At 44.8% G+C, this 25,645-nt stretch overlaps 1 protein-coding gene across 1 annotated transcript in view; it reads left to right on the top strand.

The window, feature by feature from the left end:
• The first annotated feature begins 7,350 nt into the window (after positions 1–7,350).
• LOC103104114 (zinc finger protein OZF-like) overlaps positions 7,351–25,645 on the top strand; it is a 122,851-nt gene continuing 104,556 nt past the window's right edge. Inside the window, exons 1-2 of the mRNA XM_056812530.1 lie at positions 7,351–7,451; positions 11,305–11,356. Coding sequence (XP_056668508.1) covers positions 11,324–11,356 — 33 coding nt within the window. The 5' untranslated portion in view covers positions 7,351–7,451; positions 11,305–11,323. The remainder of the gene's footprint in view (positions 7,452–11,304; positions 11,357–25,645) is intronic.

Here is a 25,645-nt window from a genome sequence, read left to right on the forward strand (position 1 = left end):
GTGTTTTCATTGATGATTAGGTTGGAATAGAAGTCAGCAGTTTTGGTTAAATAATATGGGAAAACAAGAGTAGTCCTCCACCTCCTGCATGACTTGGCTTTTTCTACAAACAAGACCATCCTCCCTCTTTTTTTTGGCCATCTTATTACACACCCAAGAGAGATATTGCAGGATTTACAAATTCTCCAGGGTTACAGGCTTAAGGTCAGGATGTAAACAAGATTTAATAGTACCCCAAACTATAATTATTTTAGCTATTTTTATAAGGCAAACTATTATTTGACTCTGAACTGAAAACTAAATATTGTGTTATAAAAATCATAAAGGCTAATTCTATTATAATAATAAAAGGGGAAAGGGAGTTTCACACACATACAAGGTCAGATATATTATCCAAATAGGAAAACAGATGTGAACTGAAGTGCTACTACATTATAATGTGATATGGAAATCACTTTGAAAGACTGATATATATTAATTTAAGGTCACCAAGGAATTCAGCTATGTAATTCCTAAATGAAAACTCAAGTCAGCAGTCAACCTTTTATGGAGTTTTTAATTACAAACAGTAGGAAGAAAGGTATGAGAGAGAGAGAGAGAGAGAGAGAGAGAGAGAGAGAGAGAGAGAGAGAGAGAGAGAAAGGGGAGAGAAGGGAATAGGGCTTAAATACCCACTCTGCTTAGACTGGGCCAAAGGCCCAAGGCCTTGGATAGCCGAGGCAAAGAAAAGAGATCAGTCCCTATCACATGACCAAAATGGAGAAATAGTCTCAGGGCCTCCACTCCAAGCACCAGGCTCCAATCACCAACTCTCCTCCACACAGGAAGTCCCCAGCCTCCTTAGCTGTCCTCTACCTCACTTCCTGTGTCTCACCTGTGCCAATGGTGGCTCTAGCTTAACCCAGGACCGCCCAGAGGTCTGTCCCCTTTGCACATATCTGTTGAAGGTCATATTCTCAAATAATTAAATCTTGAGCTTTGCTGGAGCCCTTCCTAAATCTTCTTACCCTGAGTAGTGTGGAGACTTTAGTTTCCAAGACCTGATTCTGTTATTACAAGTATCTCTATTGTTATTGATCAGGAAATAGCCAAATCCCATCCTCTAAAGAATGGTTTGAACAGGGTTCAGTTGTTTTGAAATTCACAATCCCCCCTGAGGCCCAAGGAAGACTAATCTCTCCAGTGGGTCTTGTAAACATACTAGCTATGAAATTATAATAGAGATAAGGGGAAAATAGGAGAAATAGAGAGAGACAGAAAAACCAATGTTTTGTTGGGCATATTGACAAAATCCAATTAGGGGGCAGTCCGCTTTGGCAGAAGAGTGTACATTCAAAATAAATTCAATCAACCTTCAGTTCAAGCAACCACACCCCAAGGTTCATTCTTGATCTTGATGTAATGTAGGTTTTCTGACATGTTTCTGCAACAGTTCATTCTCTGGATTTAGGAGTTAGCTAGCTTCTTCCTTGAAGATATTTCTCAAACAAAAAAAGTTTTCAAAATCTTGGAATTTTATTAAAATACAATCCCCCCTGAAGTGGGTGTTAAAAAAATCCAGTTCAGCTCAGGATGCATTGTTGAGTTATGGGGGTATATGAGTCAGTTATTAAAAGAATTCAAAAACAATAAAAACAAAACAAACAAAAAAACAAAAATATATAAAGGGAAAAATATGGAAGAAAGTTAAACTTTTGGGAGAAAGGGAAGAAAAAAATTTCAAAATCAGAATTAAAATACCAAAATCTATGTATAAAATGTTGAGTAAACAAGAATAACTTCATAATGGGCCTTTGTTAAGGTCCAATTTACAGTAATTTCTATCCCACAAATCTGTATGACAGAATGCAGTAATATTTCACTTACCCACTTGCAGCCAAGACTACAGGAAGTTGTCATATTATAAGAAGGAAAGGAACTAGAATTTTATTTTGATAGGGAAGAGTCATTCCCTGGTCTGACTTTTTTCATTCTCAAGGATATAGGGACCCAGCATGATGGTCAAATTTTTATTCTTGTATGAGTATTTCATAGAGTGTAGATACAAGGAAGTCGCACAACAACGTATGTCAAGTGTTGCAACCTCGAGTCCACATTAGTATTTCCTGTGTGCTCTTTTGGCACTATTCAGGTAAAGTGTGTGCTCCTTGTTTTTATCCCATTTCCTGGAATCAGACACAAACATTAATCATAGTCCCATAACATTTTATCAATAAATGGCAGGTTCCCACAGTCTAAAGCTGTTTGGGTATGTATATTTAAACTTATATTACTGCAGAGAGAGAGGGAAAAAATTTTAATTGTATGTACCTTTTGTACAAGAAATGAGGAAAGGGGAAAAATCAAATATTCAAAAGAAAAGCAATAATAAAAAATAAGGGAAAGAGAAGAAAAAAATCAGTAATTCACTGAGCCCTCAAAAAACAGAATCCACTTGTCAATGGATTATTATCTCCAATGCATGTGATAGGGTACAGTCAATCAGTCTCAGCAGAAAATGATCTCTTTACATGTGAGCAATGAATCCAAGAGTCCTTTTCTCCAACCTTTATAGATGTTGGAGTAGTTAACAATATTTGGAATGGTCCTTCCCACGAAGGCTGAGTTGCTCCAGTACGCTGGAAATGTTTAATATACACCTTGTCTCCTGGGTTCAGGTCATGAAGTGAAAAGTCTAGTGGTCCAGCTTGTACTGCAGCTCCAGATTCATGAAGTTCACGCAGTTTATGCTGTAATTCCTGTATATAGGAAGCAATAGTAGTATCTCCCCCTAATAGTGAGCTATATGCCAGGGAGAAAGGCTTAGCCCGTATAGGTGGATGTCCAAAAAGCATCTCAAAAGGTGAAATATGTAAGTCTCCTCTAGGCCTGCTTCTAAGATAAAATAGGGCCAGAGGGAGAATTTCAGACCATTTTAAATGGGTCTCAGTGCATAATTTTCCAATCATAGTTTTAAGTTCTTTATTCATCCTTTCAACTTGGCCTGAGCTCTGGGGATGATATGGAACATGGAATTTGGGAGTTATCCCCAAGCAAGAATATATTTGGTTTAAGACAGAATCAGTAAAATGACTTCCTTTATTGGAATCAATACGTGCTGGCAGACCAAAACGAGGAATAATTTCTTTTAAAAGCACCTTAGCAACAAAAGCTGCCGTGGCTCGGGTCGCAGGAAATGCTTCCGGCCATCTGGTCAGTTGATCTACTATGACTAGACAAAATTTATAACATCCAGACTTTGGCATTGTTATGAAATCTATCTGTAGATACTCAAAAGGTGTGTAAGCCAGAGGATGTCCACCAAAGGCTTTGCCATGAAAGGCGTGTTGGTTATATGCCTGGCAGGTAGAGCAGGCTGAACACACTTTAGAGGCTATGGTAGTTATACCAGGGGCTATCCATACTCTCTTAACAGAGTTCACGATGCCCTGGGTACCAAAGTGACCATTTTTTTTTTTGCACAGATTGGCAAATTTGGTGATAGAAACATCTAGGGAGCAGGGGTTTCCCTTCAGATGATACCCACACTCCATTAATCTGTTTTGCTTTAAATTTTTGTTTCCATTTTCCACTTCTTTTTCATTATAGGCAAGTGATAAATTTAAATCATCAGTGGTTGTTAATGTTAACATTAATCCAGGTCCTTCTATGGCTGCTAGCTTTGCAGCTCGGTCATTTCCTCTAGAGACAGGGTCAGAGCCACCTGTATGGGCAGAGCAATGAACTACAGCTAGGGCTTCAGGCAATTTGAGAGCAGAAAGAACTTCATTAATAATTTCTGCATTAGCTATGGATTTTCCAGCTGAGGTTAAAAATCCTCTCTGGAGCCATAGCATCCCGACTGAGTGACAAATGCCAAAAGCATATCTAGAATCTGTATAAATTGTTGCCTTTTTCCCCTTGGCAATTATACCGGCATGTTTCAGAGCTATGAGTTCTGCCCCTTGAGCGCTAATATTAGAGGGCAGCGAAGCTGACCACTCAGTTCCAAATTCTGTGACTACAGCAGCTCCAGTGTAGCATATGCCATCTCTCATAAAAGAACCATCAGTAAATAAGACCAGGTCTGAGTTGTTTAAGGGAGTGTCCAAGAGATCATCTTGAGGCTTTTCTGCCATGGACACTAGTGTTTCACAACTATGTAATGGTTCTCCTGAAGTTGGTAAATCTGGAAGCAAGGTGGCAGGGTTAAGAGTTGAAGAGCTCTTCAAGGTAATGTTTTCATTGTTTAACAAGGTTATTTCATACATTGTAATTCGCTGACCAGAAAATGCCTGTATTCTATGTCTTAACAACAATGCTTCTATCTCATGTGGGCACATAATTGTCAATGGGCATCCCAATACTAGATCAACAGTTTTTGTCACTAGTAAGGCTGTAGCAGCTACTCCTCTAAGACATGGTGGTGCTCCTGATGCTACTGCGTCCAGTTGGGCAGAATAATAGGCAATTGGGCACTGAGAAGGTCCCAAAGTCTGAGTTAAAACACCTGAAGCTACCCCTCTTCACTCATGGAAATACAAAGTAAATGGCTTGTTGTAATCTGGGATGCCTAGAGAGGGGGCAGACAGGATAGCCTTTTTTAGATCTGATAGAGCTGACAGGTGTTCTGGTTCTAATTTGAGGGGTTCAGGAACTGAATCCTTTGTTAATGCTATAAGGGGTTTAGTAATTTCCCCATAGCAAGGAATCCATTGTCTATAAAACCCTATTGCTCCCAAAATTGCTCTGAACTGTTTCTTAGTGGTAGGAGCACTTAAATTTTGAATATTCTCAATTTGTTTGGGAGAAATCAAGCGGGCACCTGCAGACAGGATGAACCCCAAATATTCTATTTTAGGGAGGCACCACTGAACCTTATCGTTAGAGATCTTATGACCTCTTTTGTGCAATTCCAAAAGAAGGTGCTTGCTGTCTTCCTGACATGTTTCCGCATCTGTTGAGGCCAAGAGTAGGTCATCTACGTACTTGATTAATTTGCTGTTTTAAAATTTTATATTATCTGTATCTTGCCTCAAAATTTGCTCAAATAAGCTCGGGCTGTCTATGAAACCTTGTGGCAGACAAATCCAGCAGTATTTAAGGCCCTGCCAGGTGAAAGCAAAGATATGCCTCTAGTTCTCGTGTAAGGGTATCGAAAAGAAGGCTGAGCACAAGTCTACTACTGTAAAGTATGTAGCTGTGCTAGGAATAGAAGAAATAATAGTATTGATATTGGAAACTATGGAGTGTCTCTTTATAACGTGATTGTTCACAGCCCTCAAATCCTGCATGAATCTATAGAGATGTTTGCCATCAGGCCCTCTTTTTGGTTTTTTAACGGGCAGGATGGGCGTGTTGTATTCAGATTTACAAGGGATTATTATTCCCTGTGCAATTAATGAGTTAATTACTTCGGTAATTCCCTCAATTGCCTCTTTTGAGAGGGGATACTGAGGAATGGAAGGAGGTATGCTAGATTTAGTTTTTATCTGCACAGGAATATCCGACTTAAGTAAGCCTACATCAGAAGAAGATGTGGCCCAAAGAGACTCCAGTATATCTTCAAGTATTGCAAAAGTGGGATGCTTTTTTTTTCTCCTGACTCTCTGAGAGAATTACAGGGAGTAAATTTAAAGATTCCTCCGGTACTTCCAATGATAATGAACCATCTAGGGTTATTTAAATAAAGATGAATCTTAATAATAAGTTTGGATTGGGAAGGTATCAGGGAAGAAGGAATTAGGATTTCCCTAGATTGGGTTTGATTCTCTCAGCTTTTGAGCTGAGGCCATGCCTCCCAGCCTGGTGGAGGGTTTCCTTTGTTCCTGTCTATGCTAATATGTGATAGTTTGCTTAAGTTCAAAGTCTTTAGCAGTAGACTGCAAGAGGAAGAAAAGGTTCTGACTTGGAGAGCTGGTTGGGCCTGTGTCTTCTAAAGACCTGCCTTACAGTTCAAACTGCTACCCTTAAATCCTTTTGTTCAATGACAGGATAACAGGAATCCAGGTAGAGCACACAGTTGGGAAAGATCTAGGAATAGAAGTACTTCTATCCCAAGACAGGGAGAGAGCATTCCTTCCAGTCTTGAGGACCAGGAAAGAGAAAGCCCTTCAAGAGCAACTGTCACTCTCCAAGAGGCTCCTTCCCCCACCAACTGTCATTTTTATCAATATCTTCTCTCTAACATTCTGATTGCTGTTTGTTGCACCTGAGCGTAGAAAGTCGAAAACTTGATTCAGTTTTCCTTTCCACAGTTGGGACGCTTAAATACCTTTCTAGGGCAACATGGGTACAGCATTGACTACCAAGAGGCCTCTTTGCATTTCAGTACAGGATCCCTGAAGCCAACAAAGCCTATCTCAGCAGCAATCTTCTGGCAGTCAGGGTTGGTCTCCTCCTCAGTACACTTGCTTTTCTGGTTCCAAAGTCCAAAATTCCAACGTGTGTTCCAAAGAGCACACACTGTAGGACCTGCTTCTTCATCCCAGCTATTTCTCTCAGCTTCTTCTTTTCCCTCTACATTTCCTCTGGAGCAATTCTGCTGACTGTCTCCAGCCTACCTGTCTGTCACCTCTGGAGAAACAGCCACCAAGAGCTGCAGAACCAATCAGGATATTAGGAAGTGTTTAGCCTCGTAGCAGCAGACAGGAGAGCAACCTCCCAAGCCCCAGATGGAGGACGCTTCCACGCTGCGGTCTGGGGTTCCCTGCTCCGGTGGCCCTGGGTCTGGACCAGACAACACTGTCACCATCAGGAAGATGGAGCCAGAAGTCGTTGGACATGACGACTGTCAGCAAGAGGATCGGTTCCCTCCCGCAGTGCTGCTGCAGCCTTGAAGAAAAACCTCCCCCGAGGCTGGAGCCCTTTAGCTCAGAGAAACAACGGCTTTCTTCTTCGTGATCCCAAGGTCAGAGGCCCCCGAACCCGGGGGAGCGCTGGGGGTCCTCCAGCCTTCCTCTGCAGATCAGGAGTCCCAGCCTGCCCCCTGGTAGGGAGGCGGAGAGAGCCAAAAGGACACGGATCCCTCCGCTCTTGCCCCTGACTGACAGGCTCACAGCCCACCTTCCCGGTCCTCCACTCGAGCTGGTTCTCTCCTCACTCCTGGCTCTCGCCTTCCTCAGCCCTTTCCTGGGCCGGCAGCTCAGATGGAGCCCAGCAGAGACCTCCTCATTAGGGGAAGGATCTGAAGGACTCCTTGGAAGGAACTGATCTGACAACTCCCAGCGCTCTTCCACAGGCTTGCAAGGACGGGGAGGGCTGGGCCTCGGGCCGCAGGGGAGGGGCGGGCCCATATTGGGTATGCAGGAATGAAGAAGGGGGGGGGGTGTTAGCCCCATGGGGCAGGGCGGAACCTTGGAAGGAGGAAGTGACGATCGCCCCGAGTCCCACCTCCTCCACTTCCAAAGATATTCCCACTTTGGATCCATAGCCGGTCTTTTAACTTCCTGCACCTGTCACTTCAAGCCCAGGTAGTTATGAAGTGGTGGCGGGGGACAGCGGGAAAGAGGTGCCCGCGGGAAAGGTGGGCCCGACTGGGGAGGAGCCAGATGTGGAGGGGCCTGGCTCCTACACGGGAAGGGGAGGGAGGGAGGCAGAGAGCACCATTCTCCTTCCCACAAGTTAGAGCTGGGAGCCGCTTGCAGCATTGACCCTAGCTGGCCATGAAGTCGAATTCTCCCTTTTAGGAGTCTCTTTGGGGCAGACCACCTCCCGCCCGCCTGTGCCTCCTTGAGCCTAATTCCTGGATCCACCCCAAAAGCCGGGAGCCCTTCCTTTCCCCGCCAGGTCTTGGGACTCTTGAGAGTGGGCTGGGCTGGGCTGGCTGGGTTTAGATAGAACTGGGGGTGGAGCAGAGCCAGACCTGCAGCGTAGGGTTGAGAATTTCCTGCGGGATACAATTTTCCTTGTGGCTACTCTGCTCTCTAACAGGGGTCCGCTGTAGTCTCCTCCTTCCATTTCCAGTTTATCTTTCCTGCTAAATGACCTTCCTGGAGGGGTTTTCCAGGGGTCCTGTACCAGGTGCAGTTTTACCGGGCCTTGTAACGACCCAGTAGTCCTGCCTCTGGGCCCCAGACCCTCCAGCTCCTGTTCCCCCCCTTTGCCCCCCTCCCCACTGCTTTGGGCAGCCTCTGCTTCAGTCACCCCAAGCAGGATCTGTTCTAGTGTAGGGGTTAAAATTAGGAGCTTAACAAAGATAGGAGAGCAGTTTAACAAAGCTTTGTTTTAATTGAGCAAAAATAGGAAAGAAGGAAAGAGAGATTCAAGGATCTATCTTAGAGCTGCCTAAAACCTACCCCAAACTTCTTATATCAATCTATAAACTACCTAAAAACTGTTCTTTAAGAGAGCCTCACTAACTAGGCCCAAACTACACTATTGTCTCTATATTCCAACTGGATCCCTAAACAAGGGACAGCTGCCCACCCACACACTCTCCTTCCATGAAATTCTCCAGCAGCCAAACTGTCCCCAGCCAGAGCCAGCGGCAGCACCTGCTCTCAGGAAAGGTTAGTGAGAGGCCCCATTTCCCCCTTCACACTTCGGGCTTGCCTTTATCTCTCCCTGTCTGACTGCCCTTCCTACATCACTTTCTGTGGCATCGCAGGGATATTCTAATCTTGAAAGTATTATTGATGAATTAATATTGGAAACTCTGTGCTCATGTACCAGACTCGTGGTCATATTATTTCTTGATCATTGCATTTAATTGGTACTTTATTAATTGTGAGCACTCTCCAAACCTGCAGACCTAAGGTTAGGAGAATTCCTGGGCAGGACTGTAGCTGCCACAGGGTCGTAGCTCCTACCTTGAGGGACCAGATTCCCTTCCAGGTTACATGTTTGATTCACCTCTTTGATCTTGTGGTTGTCAGTTGAGCCAATGTCAAATGCTCTGTATGCTGTGTCACATGTTCATTAGCTCCCTCCCATTCCCCATTCCTTGAGTCTCCAATAAAGGAGTAGGGACAAACTTAGCTCTCTCTCTTCCACCATAAGAGGAGCATGCATACTGGAGCCCATGTTCTTGAAGCCTTCATCTCTGAGTCTTCCTTAATTGTACACACTCTCTCTCTCTCCCTCTCCCTCTCCCCTCCCCCCCTTTTTGGCACTCATTTTCTTTCTCTCTTCCCCCTTCACCCATTTTCCCTGGATTTCTAGCTTTCCTTCTCCCACCCATGAATATATTAATATTGCCTGCAGGCACACTTCCTCTCTAAGGGCAATTTCTATTTCCTTTTCCTGTAGGCTGGTCTCCAGGGTAACAGAACTTCTTTTAGGTCTGACTCTACATGCACTGAGCCAGCTCTTTGCCCAGTTAAGTTAGAGTAAGGTGTTAAGAATTCCCTTTTACACTGGCTAAACAGGCAATAATGACCAGAGAGAGGGCAGAGTTCAGGAAGGCTTCCTGGAGGAGGTGAGATTGTCCTTTGGACTATCTGGAAGCCTGGGAGGGCAGTGGTCCAAGCTGGGGAAGGAGAGCCTGTCAGCTGCCCTGGGGGACAGCCAGAGAAGGTACTCCTGGCCAGGAGCTGGAGGTGCTCCACACTAGGAAGCTGGTGTGGCCCAGGGAAGAGGGTGTGACAGGGAGGAGGGGTATGGCACCTATAAGTCTGGGGGTGCCAAAGAGCATCATGGGGGATTTTAGGGGAGGGGGGATAGCCTGAGCCAAAGGAAAGTCACCTCAGGGGCTGAATGTAGGCTGACAGGAAGGGAAAGAGAGGTCAGGAGGCCAGCAGAGCACCAGGAAGGCCCTACAGTGAGGGGTGGGAGCTAAGGGTAGGAGGAGGGCCTTCCCCACAGGGAGGATTACCCTTTGGCCAAGGGAGCCCCACCTGGGTTGCTGGGCACAATGCCAGGCCTGCAGTGGGGAGGGCCTGGGTTCCAATCAAGCCCTTCCTGTGCTCTTGGAGGCTCCCCCTTTGGTCTTTGAACCCTGAACCTGGCCTGGCCCCCTGGAAGGGCTTCCTGGCTGGAGGATCTCCTAGAAGCCCATGACTCTCTTCCAGCCCGAGGGTGCCTCCAGCAGGCACTTGAGGACTTCTGGGATAGGAGAGTTCCCAGTGGGTCCTACTGTAGCACCTCCCCCTCCTCCTGAGAGCAGGGCTTTGGCTTAGGCCTGTTTCTTGTCAGATTTAGCCCACCTTGGCCTCACCCAGGCCCTGTTCCTGGTTTTTCCCTCTCCCCTCCCCCACCCTGCTTTCCTCCTCCCCCCCATCCATACTGACCCCCCTTCACCTGCCCAATTCTCCTGAAATGTTCAATCCCGACTCAGAAGGCCCAGATATCCCCTTGTAGCCCTCATATTCCCTTAGCCCCACCCTCACCCCCCTCCATGGGGCCTGCTTTCCACCTGGAGCTGTCTGCTTCCCCCACTTCCCTGAGGCTATATCTAGATTTGTTCTGGGGGGGGTGGGGAAGGAGGGGCAGAAATGAGGGGGATGGAAGGAGGGACGGGGTGCAGGGGGAGGAGGGCTCTCTCCTGCCCAGCCTGGTGGGGGTGGCCCAGGGGGGGATCTCAATTCTGGGGTCGAGTCTAGAGGTTGGGGAGGGGTCTAGGGAAAGAGAGGGACCATTCCTGGGATCCAGGGATTCCTGACCCAGGTGTCCTGACCCCCAACTCCTGCTTAGAGAGTCCTCTGTGCTGCCCTCAGACCTAACCTTCAGGGAGGATCCCTGATCTCTGCTTTCAGGCCACCCCCTCTTCCCCCCTATGTGCCCTGCCAGGAGCCAAAGCCCTTGTCTGAGGCCCCTCTTTGGCCCCCTGGCCCTTGGGCTGGTCCCCTTAGGGCAGGCCTGGCCCTGGGGGACTCCTGTGGCCCCTCACCCCATGGAGATCCCTGAGGGGCAGCCTGGGGCCTGGGAAGAGAAGGGAAATCCTGGGCCCTTCTGGGTCCCTTCTCCCTGCCCAGCTCAGGGTGCAGAGGCTCAGGGCTGGCCCCAGGAGGGATGGATCTGAGCCAGATCCCGAGTTGGGAGGGAGATCCAGCCAGCTTTCTGCTCAGCTCCCACCAGGAGCAACTGGCCCAGAGAGGGAGCCCAAAGGCAGTGAGGAAGATAGGCTTTTCTACACTGGGAAAGAGGGCAGGGAGGACCCCGGGAGGGGGGTTCCAGGCCAGCTCCTGCTGCTCAGAAGGGCAGAGAAGTCAGACATTCCCTGGGCCAAGGGAGGCCTGCTGGGAAGAGCTTTGGCTGGAGCTCCATTCAGGAGCCAGAAAGTGGGGGAAAGTGGGGAGCAGCAGCCTGAGTGGGGAGATGAGGCTAGGAAAAGATGGAGGCTGCTCCCCAGAGGGACTGACTGGGGCTCCTTTGCTGCCTCTACAGGGAGCCTGGAGTGCCAGGGATGGCCTTGGAGAGGGACAGACTGCCAGGCCAGGTAAGTGCATTCCAGGCCCAGATGGGAGCCCCTCAGCCAGGAAGCCCTTCCTTGGCTCTGAGCCCTTCCCAAGAACAGCCGGTCCCGGCTTTCTCCTGGCCTTTGGCAGGGATTCCTTGGCCCTGGGGCTGCTTAGACCCCCAGAGCTCCCCCAGGCACTGAATCCCAGTCTGGATTTCTCCCATCACAGGTGAGGGCCCAGGACGACCCTTGACTCCTTGTCCTTCCCTGTCTGGGGATCCTGTCTTGGCTCTCTCTGCTTGCCTGCCTCCCTCCCAGCCTCTTCTCTGCTGCTTCTCCCCTGTTCCCTCTGGAGTCTGGTCTGGAGCAGAGCCCGAGGGTGTCCCCTGCTCTGTGGGGTCCTCAGGGAAGACATTGTCCCCCTGGGCTGCTCCCTGGCTTCTGCCTCAAGTCCTCGAGTCTTCCCATTATAAGAATTGGAATGATATTTCTCCCAGATGTATATTTTATAGATTATTAGGAAGGGTAGACAATCATTCCCAAGTATCCTGACCACATGATCTCTATCCTGCCAGTCTTCTTCCTCTTACCCAGGGGTAACCTGCCTGCTCTGTTCCCAAGAAAGGGATTAAGTGAGTGGGAATAGGAGACCCTTGCTTCTTCAGCACAGCCAAGATGGCTCAGCTTCAGCTTATCTATCTTCTTAGCTAGTCACTATCTCTGTCCTACTAAGGAAAAGGCAAGTGTCCTTCCTGGGAAGGTCAAGGGATGGAAAGGTTCTTCAACAGCTATAGCTGCTGAAAGGGGATGATCCCCTAACTTTAAGGGATCAACCCTTTTCAGCAACTGTAGCTGTTTTGTTCTTTCTCAAATGGATGCTTTTTAGCATACAGGAACCTTCTTCTTCTGGGTAAGGGAAATGGAGGCCAGGTTTTCCACAGGTTGGGATCTAGAGCTCCTGGTCTTTGATCCAGTCTCACCCGAGTTCAGTGGGCAAAGACCCTTTCTGTTAGCAGTTTATCCCACAATATTCTTCTCTTACTCCAGCTGTTGCCCCCCCCCCCCCCCCCCCCGGCCACCCCCATCTCATTCCAAACAATGTCTGCCCGAACTCAGTGGGCAGAAATGCAAAAGCTTGATTCATGGTTTTCCTTGCCACAAAGAACATTCATCAGTGGAGCCTCCTTCCATGTCAAGGTAGAGTCTCCATCTTCTAAGGCTTTGCCTTCTCTTCCTTACCTCCTCCCCTGTAAGCACTTCTCTTTCTGAGACCATAGAGATCACCCCCCTCAAGCCTCCTTCTCTCAATCCCATCTGGAGCCTTTGATGCTTCTGGCCCACTCTCTCCTCTCCTTGATACTCTCTTCTGTCAATGTTTTGGGACACAGCTCTCTCTCTCCTGGTTTAGCTCCTCCTTCTCTGACCTGTGATTCTCTGTCTTCTCTGCTGGCTCCTCCTCTAGATCTTATAACAGTAGGGTTAGAGTCAGGGAGTTCCTGCTGCCCTATCTTGGCCCTCTACACTTCTTCCTCTGAACTTCTTTACTTGGTGGTCTCATCAACTCCCAGGGATACAAGCACCATCTCTCTGCTGATCAGTCTTAGATCTACACTTTCTGCCCTAATCTCTGTGCTGAACTCTGGTCTTTCATCTCAAATTTACTTATAGGGATTTCCCACTAGTTGACCAGAAGACATCTTGAGCTCAGTGTGTCCCAAACACATTGTTCTCTCTCACCTAGAGAGAAGCCCCACCTTCTCTGTAGCTGTATCCTCCCTGAGGCTCAAAACTAAGGAGTCTACCTTGACTCCTCACTGTCCTTTAACCACATATCCAATATGGCACCAGGACCAGTCAGTTTCACCTTTGCAGCATCTTTCCAATACGCACCCCCTTCTGTCCTGTATCATTATCATCATCCTAGTGGAGGCACACAAAACCTCCATTTTGGACTATTAAGACAACCATCTGCTGGGTCTGTCTGCCACAACGCTCTTCACACTCTAAGGCCTCCTCCATTCTCCCAGCAGAGTGAATTTTCTACATCTCAGTTCTGATCATCACTTCCCTATTCCTTAAACCTCAGTGGCTCCCTATTCCCTCCAGGATGAAATACAACACATTCTGTTTGGTGTTCAAAGCCCTCTGTCCTGTCTTCTTATTCATTACTCCCCAGTCTTTATTCTTGGATTTAGGGAACCTGGCCTCCTGGATTCCTTCAGCTGCAGACTTTTAAAAAATCCTTTACTTTCTATCTTAGAATCTATGGTAAGTATCTGTTTTGAGTCAAAAGATGAGTAAGATGTAGATAACTGGGGTTAAGTGGCTTACCTATGGTCATAAAGGTAGGAAGTGTAAGAGGTCATATTTGAACCCAGAACCTTCTGTCTCTAGTTCTGTATTCACACAGTCAAGTAAATGGCCCAAAATGGAAAAGGTTGGTTTTATTTTTCTTCAACTCTTACCTTCCATCTTAGAATCAGTTTTAAGATAGATGAGTGATGAGGGCTAGGCAATCAGAAGTAAGTCACTTACCCAGAGTGACACAGCTAGGAAGTAACTGAGGTCACATTTGAACCCAGGTCTTCCTGACTCCAGATCTGGCACTTTTATCCACCCTGTGATCTGGCTGTGTCTACTTCCAGTCTTTTTTAAGAAATTTATTTAATTAGTCAATTTAGAACATTTTCCTTGGTTACAAGAATCATATTCCTTCCCTCCACTCCCACCATCCTTCCCATAGCCAACTCGCAATTCCACTGGGTTTTCCATGTGTCCTTGATCAAAACCTCTTTCATTGTTTACGTTTGCACTGGGGTGATCATTTAGAGTCTATATCCCCATAGACCAATGTAATTGAGCAGTTGTTTTTCTTCTGTGTTTCTACTCCTGAAGTTATTCCTCTAAATGTGGATAGTATTTTTTTGTAAATCTCCTTCCCTGTCCTGCATTTTACATTCTCCATCTCCCCCCTCCCTGGCTCAGATTCTGACACATTGATGATTCTCACACTGATGCTGGCTGCACTGGGACACAGCAACATGGCCACAGACATGTGACTCTGACAGCTACATCCCACTGCTGGGGCCCTTGGGATCCAAGATGCAATGGGGGTCCTCTAGATATTTCCATTCACCCAGTAGAAACTCCTCCGCTTCCTTCCAGAGCATCGTAGAGCTATTTTCCCCAAACTTCCATTCCATTAAAGACTCAGCTTCTAGTGCTGGCTCTGACACTGACAAAAGGGTGGGACCTTTGGACCCCTCCTTTGTCTGTGGGTCAGTTTCCTCCTGTAATTGACCAGAGGTGGGCTCTTCATGGTGATGTGGCTTTTAGCCCTCTGTGCTCTGACTTGGGCTACTCTAGGAGGTGGTGACGTTCAAGGATGTGGCTGTGGACTTCACATGGGAGGAGTGGCGCCTCTTATCCCCTCCCCAGAAGGAGCTGTACAAGGAGGTGATGCTGGAGAATGTCCAGAACCTGCTCTCTGTGGGTAAGGAGTCCTCTTTCTGCTGCCCAAGTCAGCTATACAAGGGCATATTGCCCTCGGCAGCAGGCCGGTTTGGCAGCAGTTTGGAGTCATGAAGAAGGGCCGAGAGCTGGTATTCCAAGTCCCAGAGCCAGGCCCTTCCTGCTCCCTGGTTCTCCTGTAAAAGGACTTTGCATTGTTTAATAGGACCTTGGGGGTTCCCTTTGGTGCTCCTGAAGTCTGAGATCAAATGCTTATTGGAGAATCTCAGATGTGGAAATAATTTCAGAGCTGATTCCATCTTGCCTCTCCCTGGCCCAGAATTAGGTCTCCTAAACTCATCTGGGAAAACTGTTCAGGAGGGTTTTCCTCCTACCTTCTTCCCCTCTAGAGTAGATCTTTTTTAGGCATCTTTTTCTCTTTAAACAGCATCACCTTGTAGCTCGGAATTCCTAGGTGTCCCCATGAGATCAGGTTTGTCTTTAATCTTCCCACCTTTTGCCCTAAGGTTCCAGCAGAACCAGTGAGGAAGGGAGGGAACGGATGGAGTGTTTATAATGACCTTCTCTTTGCCTGGAGCTCTGCTGAGGGTTTTCTCTGTAATATTATGGCACTCGTTCCTCACCTTCATCTTCCTAATTTAGTGACACAATTACCTCCATTTTACAGATGAGGAAATAGATTGGTTTAAGTAGCTTGTTCTGAGGCACCCACTTAGGAACTGTTAGTGGCAAAATGTAAACCAAGGCCTTCCTGCCTCTAATCCCAGGGCCCTGTTCCCTCCCTCTTACCTGCCTCTTATTTCTGGATAAGGAAAACTATGGACTGAGTCCAGCCTTCTCTGAAGAAAATGCAATAGAACCTAGCGTTCTGCTTCCAGATTGGTTCCCCCACTTTCTCCTCCCTCCTCTCCCCTCACTAAATGCTTTGGAGACTCTCCTCCAGGAGTCCCAGTAAGCCTCCTGCAGGCCCTGCTTGCCCTCCTCTGGGATTGTTACGATGAGTGGCCTGGACAGTATTGGATCCAAGGAGTACTGTTGATTTCCCCAGGAGAGGAGGCAGAGACTCCCCAAGAGAACAGTCCAGGAGAATCAGAGAGGTGTTAGGTGGGGAGGAGCAGACAGGGTGATGGAAAAAAAATCTCATCCCATGAGGTCCCTGGGTCTGGGGCTCCAGATTAACTCAGAACACTGACCCTTGGATCCAGTGTGGGAGTTGAGGAGTTTCTGTCAGAATGGACCAGAGCAGTATGGGGGAAGGGTCTGTTGCTCATTCCAGGCCCCCCAATAGGGTAACAAGCCAATCCTACCCTGGAATCCTGCATTACAGGCACTGAGGGGTGAGGGCAGACTCCTGTGGGAATACCATGGAGAGAGTCGCTTTGAGAGGTGTCTTTGGACTCCCCAACCTTTCCCTAAAGAGAACTCAGGGGCAATCTTCTTTCCATCCTCCTCCCTGAATGATTCTCCCTTGCCCAGGGATTCCAGCTGCCCCAGAAGACATGATCTCTTATTTGGAGCAGAGGGAAGCCCTGTGGACACTGGAGCAAGAAGGCCTGAGGAGCTACTGCCCAGGTAAGGGAGGGGAAGAGAAGTTTGGGAGAGCCGAGGTGACCAGAGCCTTCTGTGTTTTCTGTTGAATCAAGGGCTAGATTTGGGGGCAGGAGGACACAACCTGGAATTATTTTTCAGAGGTTTCAGGAGGGTCTCCCTGGACAACTCACTGAAGCCCTGAGCCTCAGTTTCCCCATCTGTAAGATGAGGCTGTTGGACTGCATTTCCTATCTGCTTCCTTCATGGGATTAGACTGTGACCCTCTTAGAAGTCAGTGTTTGGGACTAAAGGACCCTGGAAGTCTCCTGCAGGTGCCAGAAGGGCCGAGCTTATCCCCTCTGAGCTCTTTAGTATCCAGAAACATGTAGCAGTGCTGGCTTTGTTCTGAGTCCTGGGCTAAGTTACAGGGGACATAAAGAGCTGCAATGGATATCTCCTGCCATCATTGAGCTCACCCTCTACCAGATCAGTTAACAGCATGCTGACAATTCTATAGAAGCCCTCTAGATCCCAGTTTTAGGGCAGCCATTCACTAGAGAACAGGCTCTGAAGGGAAGGAACACTAGAGAGGTCTACTGGGGGGAGGTGGCCTGGGGCTTCAGGAGAGCCAGACTCGGGATTCTGAGGTAAAGTATAGCAGAGAAAACAAGTGAAAAACACTGGCACAACTGGCTGCAAATGGTCATTGCTAGCAGTTTATCCCGGAACCCAAGAACCATTGTTGGACAGTATCTCATCAGGATGAAGAGGTTAAGTGAGTGTTTGGAGAAATGGGGAGAAATGGTTTATTTGTTCCCAGAGGAAAAGAGTCATTACCTCATTAGTGTGGGGGAGGCTGAAGATGAAAGCACAATGGGGGCAGTGGAGGAAGGAATAGTCGGGCTCAGATGAGGGATGAGATGGGATTCTTTGCTCATGGAAAGAGATTTTCTTTAGGAGTAGAATGACCTTTTCCTCTGATCTTAAGGCCAAAAAGGAAAAGGAGGCAGCTGAGCTGGGTGAGATGTGGAGGTTAAGGGAACTCTGCACAGAGGTTCAGCTGTTGTTCAGTGAACTATGAGGCCAAATTCTCAGCTCAGAAGGTGAGGCAGGGACTGGGAGGATGCCACAAGGGAGAGCTGGAGACCAGGGAAATCTTTGGAAGGCTGCTGTGGTGGGTGATAAAGGCAATCCTTGAGGAAGATGTCACAGAATTGCCTTCTGTAAAATGAGAAATAAAACTCTTATAGATGATGCTATTTTAAGCTAAGCTGGATGGAGTTTGAATCTTAGCAGGGTTGACTTCCTCCTTAGCCAGAAGTCTTCAAAGAGGGATGTCCCTGTGATGGAACCTCAGTACAGGGAGAGAAGCATCCAATATTCAAATAAGAGTCAACTATGTGGTAAAGATTGACGTTTTTCCAGAGCTTAGGGAAGTGCTTGCCACCCCTAGATGGCCTTTCTGATTACAGACCCTGTCCAGGTCCAGTAATGACGGCCAACCTTGGGTTTGACTTAACCAAAGTCTCTTTAGAACTGACACCCTATTTGAACTCTGTCATATATTCCAAAGACTTATTTGACTGCATTCACTATAAATTAACAGTACTTCATTATTGTGTGAAGTAAGGGGAAAAGGTTTAGGAAAGTGGGATTCATGAGATCCTTAAAATAATTCATTCAGACTGATCTTGAGTTCTCAGCTGTGGTCACAGGTGAGACCAGTCTAAAAGCAATTCTTACTTTTCCCCAAAACAATATTTTACTTAAACTAAATTCAGGAACAGAGATAGATGATTTTTCTGGTCAGAAATACAGACTGCCATCTTAGGATAAGTCCTGCCTGTGAGAAAATGATTACTACAACAAAGAGACTTGCAAGCAGATGCAAGGAATGGAAGCTTGGAGGACTGTCAGTCAAGAAGAGAAGGGAAGATTCCAGAGAAGAATTTGGTCAGGGAGACAGTTAAGAAAGCAAACATATGAAACTTCACTTCTGCTCTCTTGAACTGGGAGAGAGGAGCCCCCAGACTACTGCTCTGAATTCCTGACCAATAATTGAACTTTGGAAAGATTGGGGCCTAGCTCTGAAGATCCTTTTCAAGTTATTAACAATTTCCCCTCAAGGACAAATCAACCTTGCTGCCATATATTGAATTTAAAAATAGATTAGGGAAACCATAAATTCCCTCTACCATATCCCTACTCCCTAACTTTCTTCCTTTAAAATAAATCCCCTTATAACAATATTATATTGTGAAATTAATCTATTGAAAGGTTTCTGTTAACTTACCTTCTCTGAAGAGCTATTAAAATCAACAGAAAGACATAGGAAATGGGTGAGGAGGGAAGAGTGAAAATCCCAGTTTCTCCTCTAACCTTATTTCCTAGTGTCATTGTTCCAGCACTTCCCTTACTATAAATACTCTAGTGAAAGAGCCTCTATTATATGCCTGACCATCAAAGTTACCATTAATTAACACCAGAGGCACAGCAGTCTATTTGGGACACTTCAGGCTATTCAATGAGATGAGATTTCCCAAATCAGAGCTCAGGATCCTCCTTCACACTTTCAGGGATCAACTCCCCATTGTGTCCTTTGAAACTTCCCCAGCATCCCTAAGTGCATTCTGCCTCTTCATCTGTCAATCATCTCTTCTCCTGTGTTTTATCACTCCTCTTCATTTACACCTATTTCTATATTTGCCATGGTGAAGACCCAGCTGAGATCAGGGAACCTCAGTGTATAGTGGAACCAGGCAGTTGGTTTACTGATTTTCCTTCTCTCCATTGACCTGTAGCCCATGAGGAGAAATGGAAAATACCGCCTTACTTGGAAGAGATCCAAGGCTAAGCTTTCCCTACATCATCAGCTCCAGACCCTTTCCAGGTCTTTGGGGCTCAGTCTTTGTCCTGTTCTTGGACAATCAGGTGCCGACAGCACCTCACTTTAGGGAGGTGAGAGCATAGAGAGAAACCATGGGATTTTAAGGATTGGGTCTGCTCTAATTCCAATGAAGTTACTCTTGACTGCTGAGAAATAAGGGCAAAAGAGTGACAAAAGAAGCTGAGGGCAGAGCCTGCATTTACCTGCCAGGAGAGAGACTGTAATAATTAAAATAGTTGAGGCCATAAACTGTAATGATTAAAATAGTGGAAGACTTAAATTGTAGTAGATAAAAGAGTGGATGGATTAAATTGTGCCTGCAGAAAATGTTTTCAAGACAGTGTCTTGTTTTAAATCAAATATAAGATGGTTGCCAGGGAAATATTCCCAATTATGAAATATGCCCAAGTCAGCTGGGTTTTATAGAGATTTTAATTAATACAAATGTGGAATTAAAGAAAAGGAGAGAAAGAGAGAAAAGGGGAATAATGAGAAAAAGATAGGCCGGCCCAGGGCAGCCCTGGCCAACCCAGGCCTAAGCCTTAAGAGAAAGATAGTCCTTAATCACTCATCACAAGATCTGTCCAAGCAAACATTCTAGTGACACCAGGCCAGCTTCATCTCAGCTGACTCCACCAGCTCAATCCTGAATCTGCATCTGAATCTGAATGTCCTTCAGCTCTCTCTGAGCTCCTATTTAAAGGGAATTTCCTCCTATGTCACCTCTCCTAAATTCTTACATCTACCAATCACAGTAGACGTTTTTCAAAAGACAGACCATTCTTAATTCACACTTGAGTAGACTAATCTTTTGAGTAATTCACACCTGAGTAGACTAGAATCTCTGAGTTAATTCTCACCTCTTTGCTCCTTGTAAGTTCACAAGTTGCCTGACCTTTATAGGTACTTAGCATCCTTTTATATTAGATCTAAAAATAGGCACAGCTTAAGAACTTAATAGGCACAGCCTTATTATAAGTATGGGTTTAAGTACTTTTCATTGTTCAGCAAAGAGTTTACAACTTTATCTTCCTCTAAAGCAGGCTTAAGTAGGGGTGGAGTAGAGGTCTTCACATTCCTGTTCTAAGTTTCTTCATTGTTTAAAATGGGGAATGGTCTTAACCAAATCTTATGAAGTAGGGTCTGAGAAACTTTTAAGGTTCACAATCCAACCTTATGAAGTAGGGTCTGAGAATTTTTAATGTTCACAAGACAGAATGTAAGGATTCTGGTAGTTTGGGCCTGATATAATCGCTAGGCCCAGTCAGTAAACATGTATTAAATAATAAATATGTTCTAGGAACCTTGCTAAGCCCTGAGCATACAAAGGAAAGGAAACACCAGTCTGGGCTGTCCTGGAGCTCACAATCTAGAACCCAGAAAAACAGCAATAGAAAACAGCAAGAAATCTTGTATCTCACTCTGAGATTATCCAGGGAGAAAAGAGTTGGGGAATGGGAATGCATTTAATTCATCATGAAAATCAGGAACTAGAGCAGTGAAGAGAATGACAGTTTAAGGAGAAAAGCAATCAAAGGAGGAAATAATCCCAATTCTGATGATAAAAATAAACATCACCATTTGCCTATTTTTCCTAGTGTGTGTCATACACTTTATGAATATTATCTCATTAGATCCTCATAGGAACCCTAGGAGTCACTTGATATCATTATGTCCATGTTACAGTCGAGGAGCCTGAAACCAAAAGAGCTCCTGTGACTTTCCCAGGGATAATAGTCCTAACCAGTTTCTGAGGTACAATAAGAATGCACTAAATTTGTATTGGGATTTTTAAGAAGAATATCATGAAAATATTAGCATCTATATGAGGTGGGAAATAGGAAGAGAATTGTATGAGCTTTCTTACCAATTTCTTTACAAAAGATTCATGAACTCAGCTTACAGTATGAGACATATATTTAGACATTGGAAATGCCATGTTTTTGTTTAAACTGTATTCGAAAGAAGGATTTTATTTTAGTGAAAAGAGGCATTAAAAGGATAGTAATGGCTACTCTCATGGAGTAGGGAACAGATCAAAATTTTTATGCCTTGGATAAATGCAAAAAAGAGTGCTGAATTTCTTCATCTGATCCCAGATACTGGAAGAAATAATAAGGTCAAAAGAAATCCTGAAGAGTATTACATGATGCTTACAGAAAAGCTAGATGATGAAAATTTGGGAGCCATCCAGCAGTCTCCCTGAGGGTGAGGGTTCGCTCTGTCTAGATGTGAAGATCTGGTCAAGTAATGGAGATGAGAAGCACTGTGTGCTCAATCCCAGGTGTGTAGGCATCACACAGTGTTCTGCCATAGTGCAGAGGTTTGTTTATTATATAGGGTACATACTTCTTTGGCACACAATCAATTTTCTACATATATGTTTCCATGGAACTTAACGAGACACATAGCCTAAGGAGATAGTCAATGAAACATTGTTGCTGAAGATGAATGATATAAACAGGGTTGATCTAGAGGTTAGTTCTCCCTGACCTAGGAGAATCATTGTTACCTTTGGTCAGCTTTCACAATCAATCACAATTACTTAGGAGATGGGTACCAAAACATTCCCTAGTTAGGTACAAGGTTAGAGGGCAATTTAATGACAGACCAGATTTGGGATCTTCCTCAGTTTACAAGTTCTATTTTTCTTGTGTTAATTTAAAGCACCTGGCAAAGTTGCCTGGTTTCTGTCCATAGACAGAATTCAGTGGAGTGTGTCTTGAAGGTGATTAATGTACTTGGCTTGTAAAGGGTGTGAATGTAGGGTGTGGAGAAGCAAAAGAGGGGGGTAATGATCTTTGGGCTTTAAATCTTTAAATGTAATTTTTTAGGATAATAATCTGGGGGAATTAAGGTGGGATATATGTGTTGATCCCATAAGGATTTGCTCTCCTAATGTTTATCCTGTATTGGAGAGGCAACCATAATCATAACAAGTCCATCATTAGGGAAAGTTGTGGAGAGAAGTCACAGAATGGATTTAGCTGGGAGCTTTTTGTTCTGGGGCAGCTGGGAGGGTTACTTTACAGTTCTCCGGCGTCCCACTATGTCTGTCAACCAGTGGGGATCTGTTGGCTCCCAGAAATGAAATAATAGGAATATTTAGTCTATATGCACTCAGGGGTGTAATACCTATGAAGAAAGGATTGAATGTATAGACAATGCAAAAAAAGATTAGAAATGAATTTTCTAGTACTGTGGACAGAGCATACCTAGCCACAAGATTTGGTCTCATCTGCCAGGATTTTGGGTCAAGTCACTCATCCAGCTTTTCTGAGGTCATGGTCTGAGTTAGAAATGTAATAATGCTTGCCTGTCCAAAATCCCATATTTTTGATGAACAGCCAATGCGATCACATAGGAGAATCTTTGTGATTTAAATTTTTGTTTAGTTTTGATGTCATGACATTTTCAAAGAATGGATTGTGCCCATTTAAGTTGGAAGATTTTTCTTCTTAATATAAAGCAATTTATGTTCTGATAATGGAGGGAAGGAGATAGAGCTATATATGTGAATATGTCACTATATATGTATATTTTATTGTTTGTTTCTTATAGAAGGAGAGAACAGACCTAAAATCAAGGCGAATCCCACAGAGGTGAACCTTCCTGTGGATGAAATGGACTTACCCAGATTCATGAGTGATGATCCTGATAACATTGCTTTCAGAGAATTCTGTGTTGCATCTAAAAATTCAAATCATGTTGAACATGAAAGAATTCACACTGAAGTAATATCTAGTGAAAGTAATCAGTGCAAAAGGACTTTTATGCACAGTGCCAGTCTTGCAGGACAGCAGAGAATTCACCCTGGGGAGAAAAGTTACAAATGCAAGGAATGTGGAAAGGCATTTACATATAAATGCTATCTTGCTAGACATCAGAGAGTCCACACAGGAGAGAAATCTTATGAATGCAAACAGTGTGGAAAAACATTCCTTCATAAATACTCTCTTGCTGTACACCAGAGAATCCACACTGGGGAAAAACCTTATGAATGCAACCAATGTGGAAAGGCATTTACATATAAATACTATCTTGATAGACATCAGAGAATGCACACTGGGGAGAAATCTTATGAATGCAAGCAGTGTGGAAAGACATTCGTATATAAATACTCTCTTGCTTTACACCAGAGAATCCACACTGGGGAGAAACCTTATGAATGCAACCAATGTGGAAAAGCATTTACATATAAATCCTATCTTGCTAAACATCAGAGAATGCACACTGGGGAGAAATCTTCTGAATGCAAGCAGTGTGGAAAGACATTCGTATATAAAGAGTCTCTTGCTATACATCAGAGAATCCACATTGGGGAGAAACCTTATGAATGCAAGCAATGTGGAAAGGCATTCAGTCAAAGATCCCATCTTGTTATACATTGTAGAGTCCACACTGGGGAGAAACCTTATGAATGCAAGCAGTGTGGAAAGACATTCAACAACAGTTCTCATCTTACTCGTCATCAAAGAATTCACACTGGGGAGAAACCTCATGAATGCAGGCAATGTGGAAAGGCATTTGCATATAAATCCTCTCTTGATATACATCAAAGAGTCCACATTGGGGAAAAACCTCATGAATGCAAGCAATGTGGAAAGACATTCAGATGTAACTCCAACCTTGTTGTACACCAGAGAATCCACACTGGGGAGAAACCTTATGAATGCAAGCAATGTGGAAAGTCATTTACACATAACTGCACTCTTGCTATACATCAAAGAGTCCACAGTGGAGAGAAGCCTTATAAATGCAAGCAATTTGGAAAGGCTTCCAGTCATAACTCCTCTCTCCCTATACATCAAAGAATCCCTACTAATGAGAAACATTATGAATTAAAGAACTGTGGAAAGACATTCACACATAACTTTGAACTTGCTGTACATCAGAGTCCACACTGGGGAGAAACCCTATGAATGCAAACAGTGTGGAAAGACATTCATCCAGAGTTCTCATCTTGCTCATCATCAAAGAATTCACACTGGGAAGAATCCTTCAGAATGAAAATGTTATAAGGAATTGAACAGGAGGGGATGCTGCAAAGGCTGAAGCAGGCAGATTCCAGAATTCTGGAGAAGCAACAGGACTGTTCTTATAACAGACAGTTAAGCAGGAAATTGTGTTTGTCTAGTCTCCTAGGGTGGAACTGGTGAACTAGCTGTTCTCTCTCTAATGGCTTTCCTTGTGATCCTTCTTACTAACTACCTATTCCTGTATCTTTGTTGATGCTAACTGAGACATTCCCACAGAGCTGCTTGGGGAACCTAAAGCCATCTGTCAGTGAGACCTTCCCTTTGAGCCCTGTTCCTGCTTATCTGTCAAAACTTACTACCTCTGTCACCATATAAGGGGAATTTGGGTTACTGAATTGTATTTTATTTTAGATACTGGAACTCTTAGAGAGGTAACGGACAGTGCAGATACCATCTCTCTGAAGCTACCAACTAGATTGTGTTGGAGGTTTGTCTATTCTTTATATAGATCATCAGAATTCCCTTTCCTTCCTTCCCTAATATTCAATAAATCTGTTTCAATAGTATTTGTTATCCTGTAATCTTTATCCTGTTCACCTTCCCTGACCCTATGTCCTTCTGATACTAGTTCTAAGCAGTCATTCCTTGACCTACTAATATCCCATTACTATCAGTTATCTTTCTAGAAGCAATTATTTGAGCCATATGCAGTTATTTTACAAGCTATGTCAAAAGATATTCACTTGCTTCTCCAGTCTTGATAGTATGTGAAGGAAATTTAGCCTACCACCTTTCTGTTGAAGCATACCAAGTATGAGCTTAAACTTGACTCAGTGGTGAGGATTGCAAGATGGAATTCATTGAGTCAGGTTTGAATGGCAGGCAGGAAAAGGCAACAATAGAGTCAAAATCATGAGACAAGGGCAGGATGATGGCTTCTGCTCTGATCCCTTGTACTGCCCCTCTGGGCAGCCCAGGCAAAATAGAAAGCTACAGAGGACTCCTGAGATGTGATTTGTGAGTTAATGGGCAGAGAAAAGTTTTGATAAACTGAAGCTAAAGTAGATAACGAAGCTCATCTCTTTCTGTTGTTGCTGTCTGAACTTCCCTTTGAGCATGGCTAGAGCACCCTAATGGTGGCCATAGAATAACAAGCTAATTGGAGCAATGAGGAAAGTACATCTCTCCTATGAATTCACGACCAAATGAGAAATAGATAACATTATTAGGTGTAAATTAGGAAATTGTTGTTATTAAATTCTCAAAGGTGTGTACAAACAAAACGAATACAACCAAGGTTACAAGTGGAAACAGGAAGTCATCATTGCTTTACAACAGTATGTCTAATTAAATACTTTAGTTTTTAAAAAGATTAACCTTTTCTGAAATGCCTTAAATTCATCAATTCATGGCATCTAGATCTAAAGAGGAGTTAATTTAGTAACATAGTCTTTCCTCTAT

Source organism: Monodelphis domestica, chromosome 1 (genome assembly GCF_027887165.1).
Source record: "Monodelphis domestica isolate mMonDom1 chromosome 1, mMonDom1.pri, whole genome shotgun sequence".
Lineage (NCBI taxonomy): Eukaryota > Metazoa > Chordata > Mammalia > Didelphimorphia > Didelphidae > Monodelphis > Monodelphis domestica.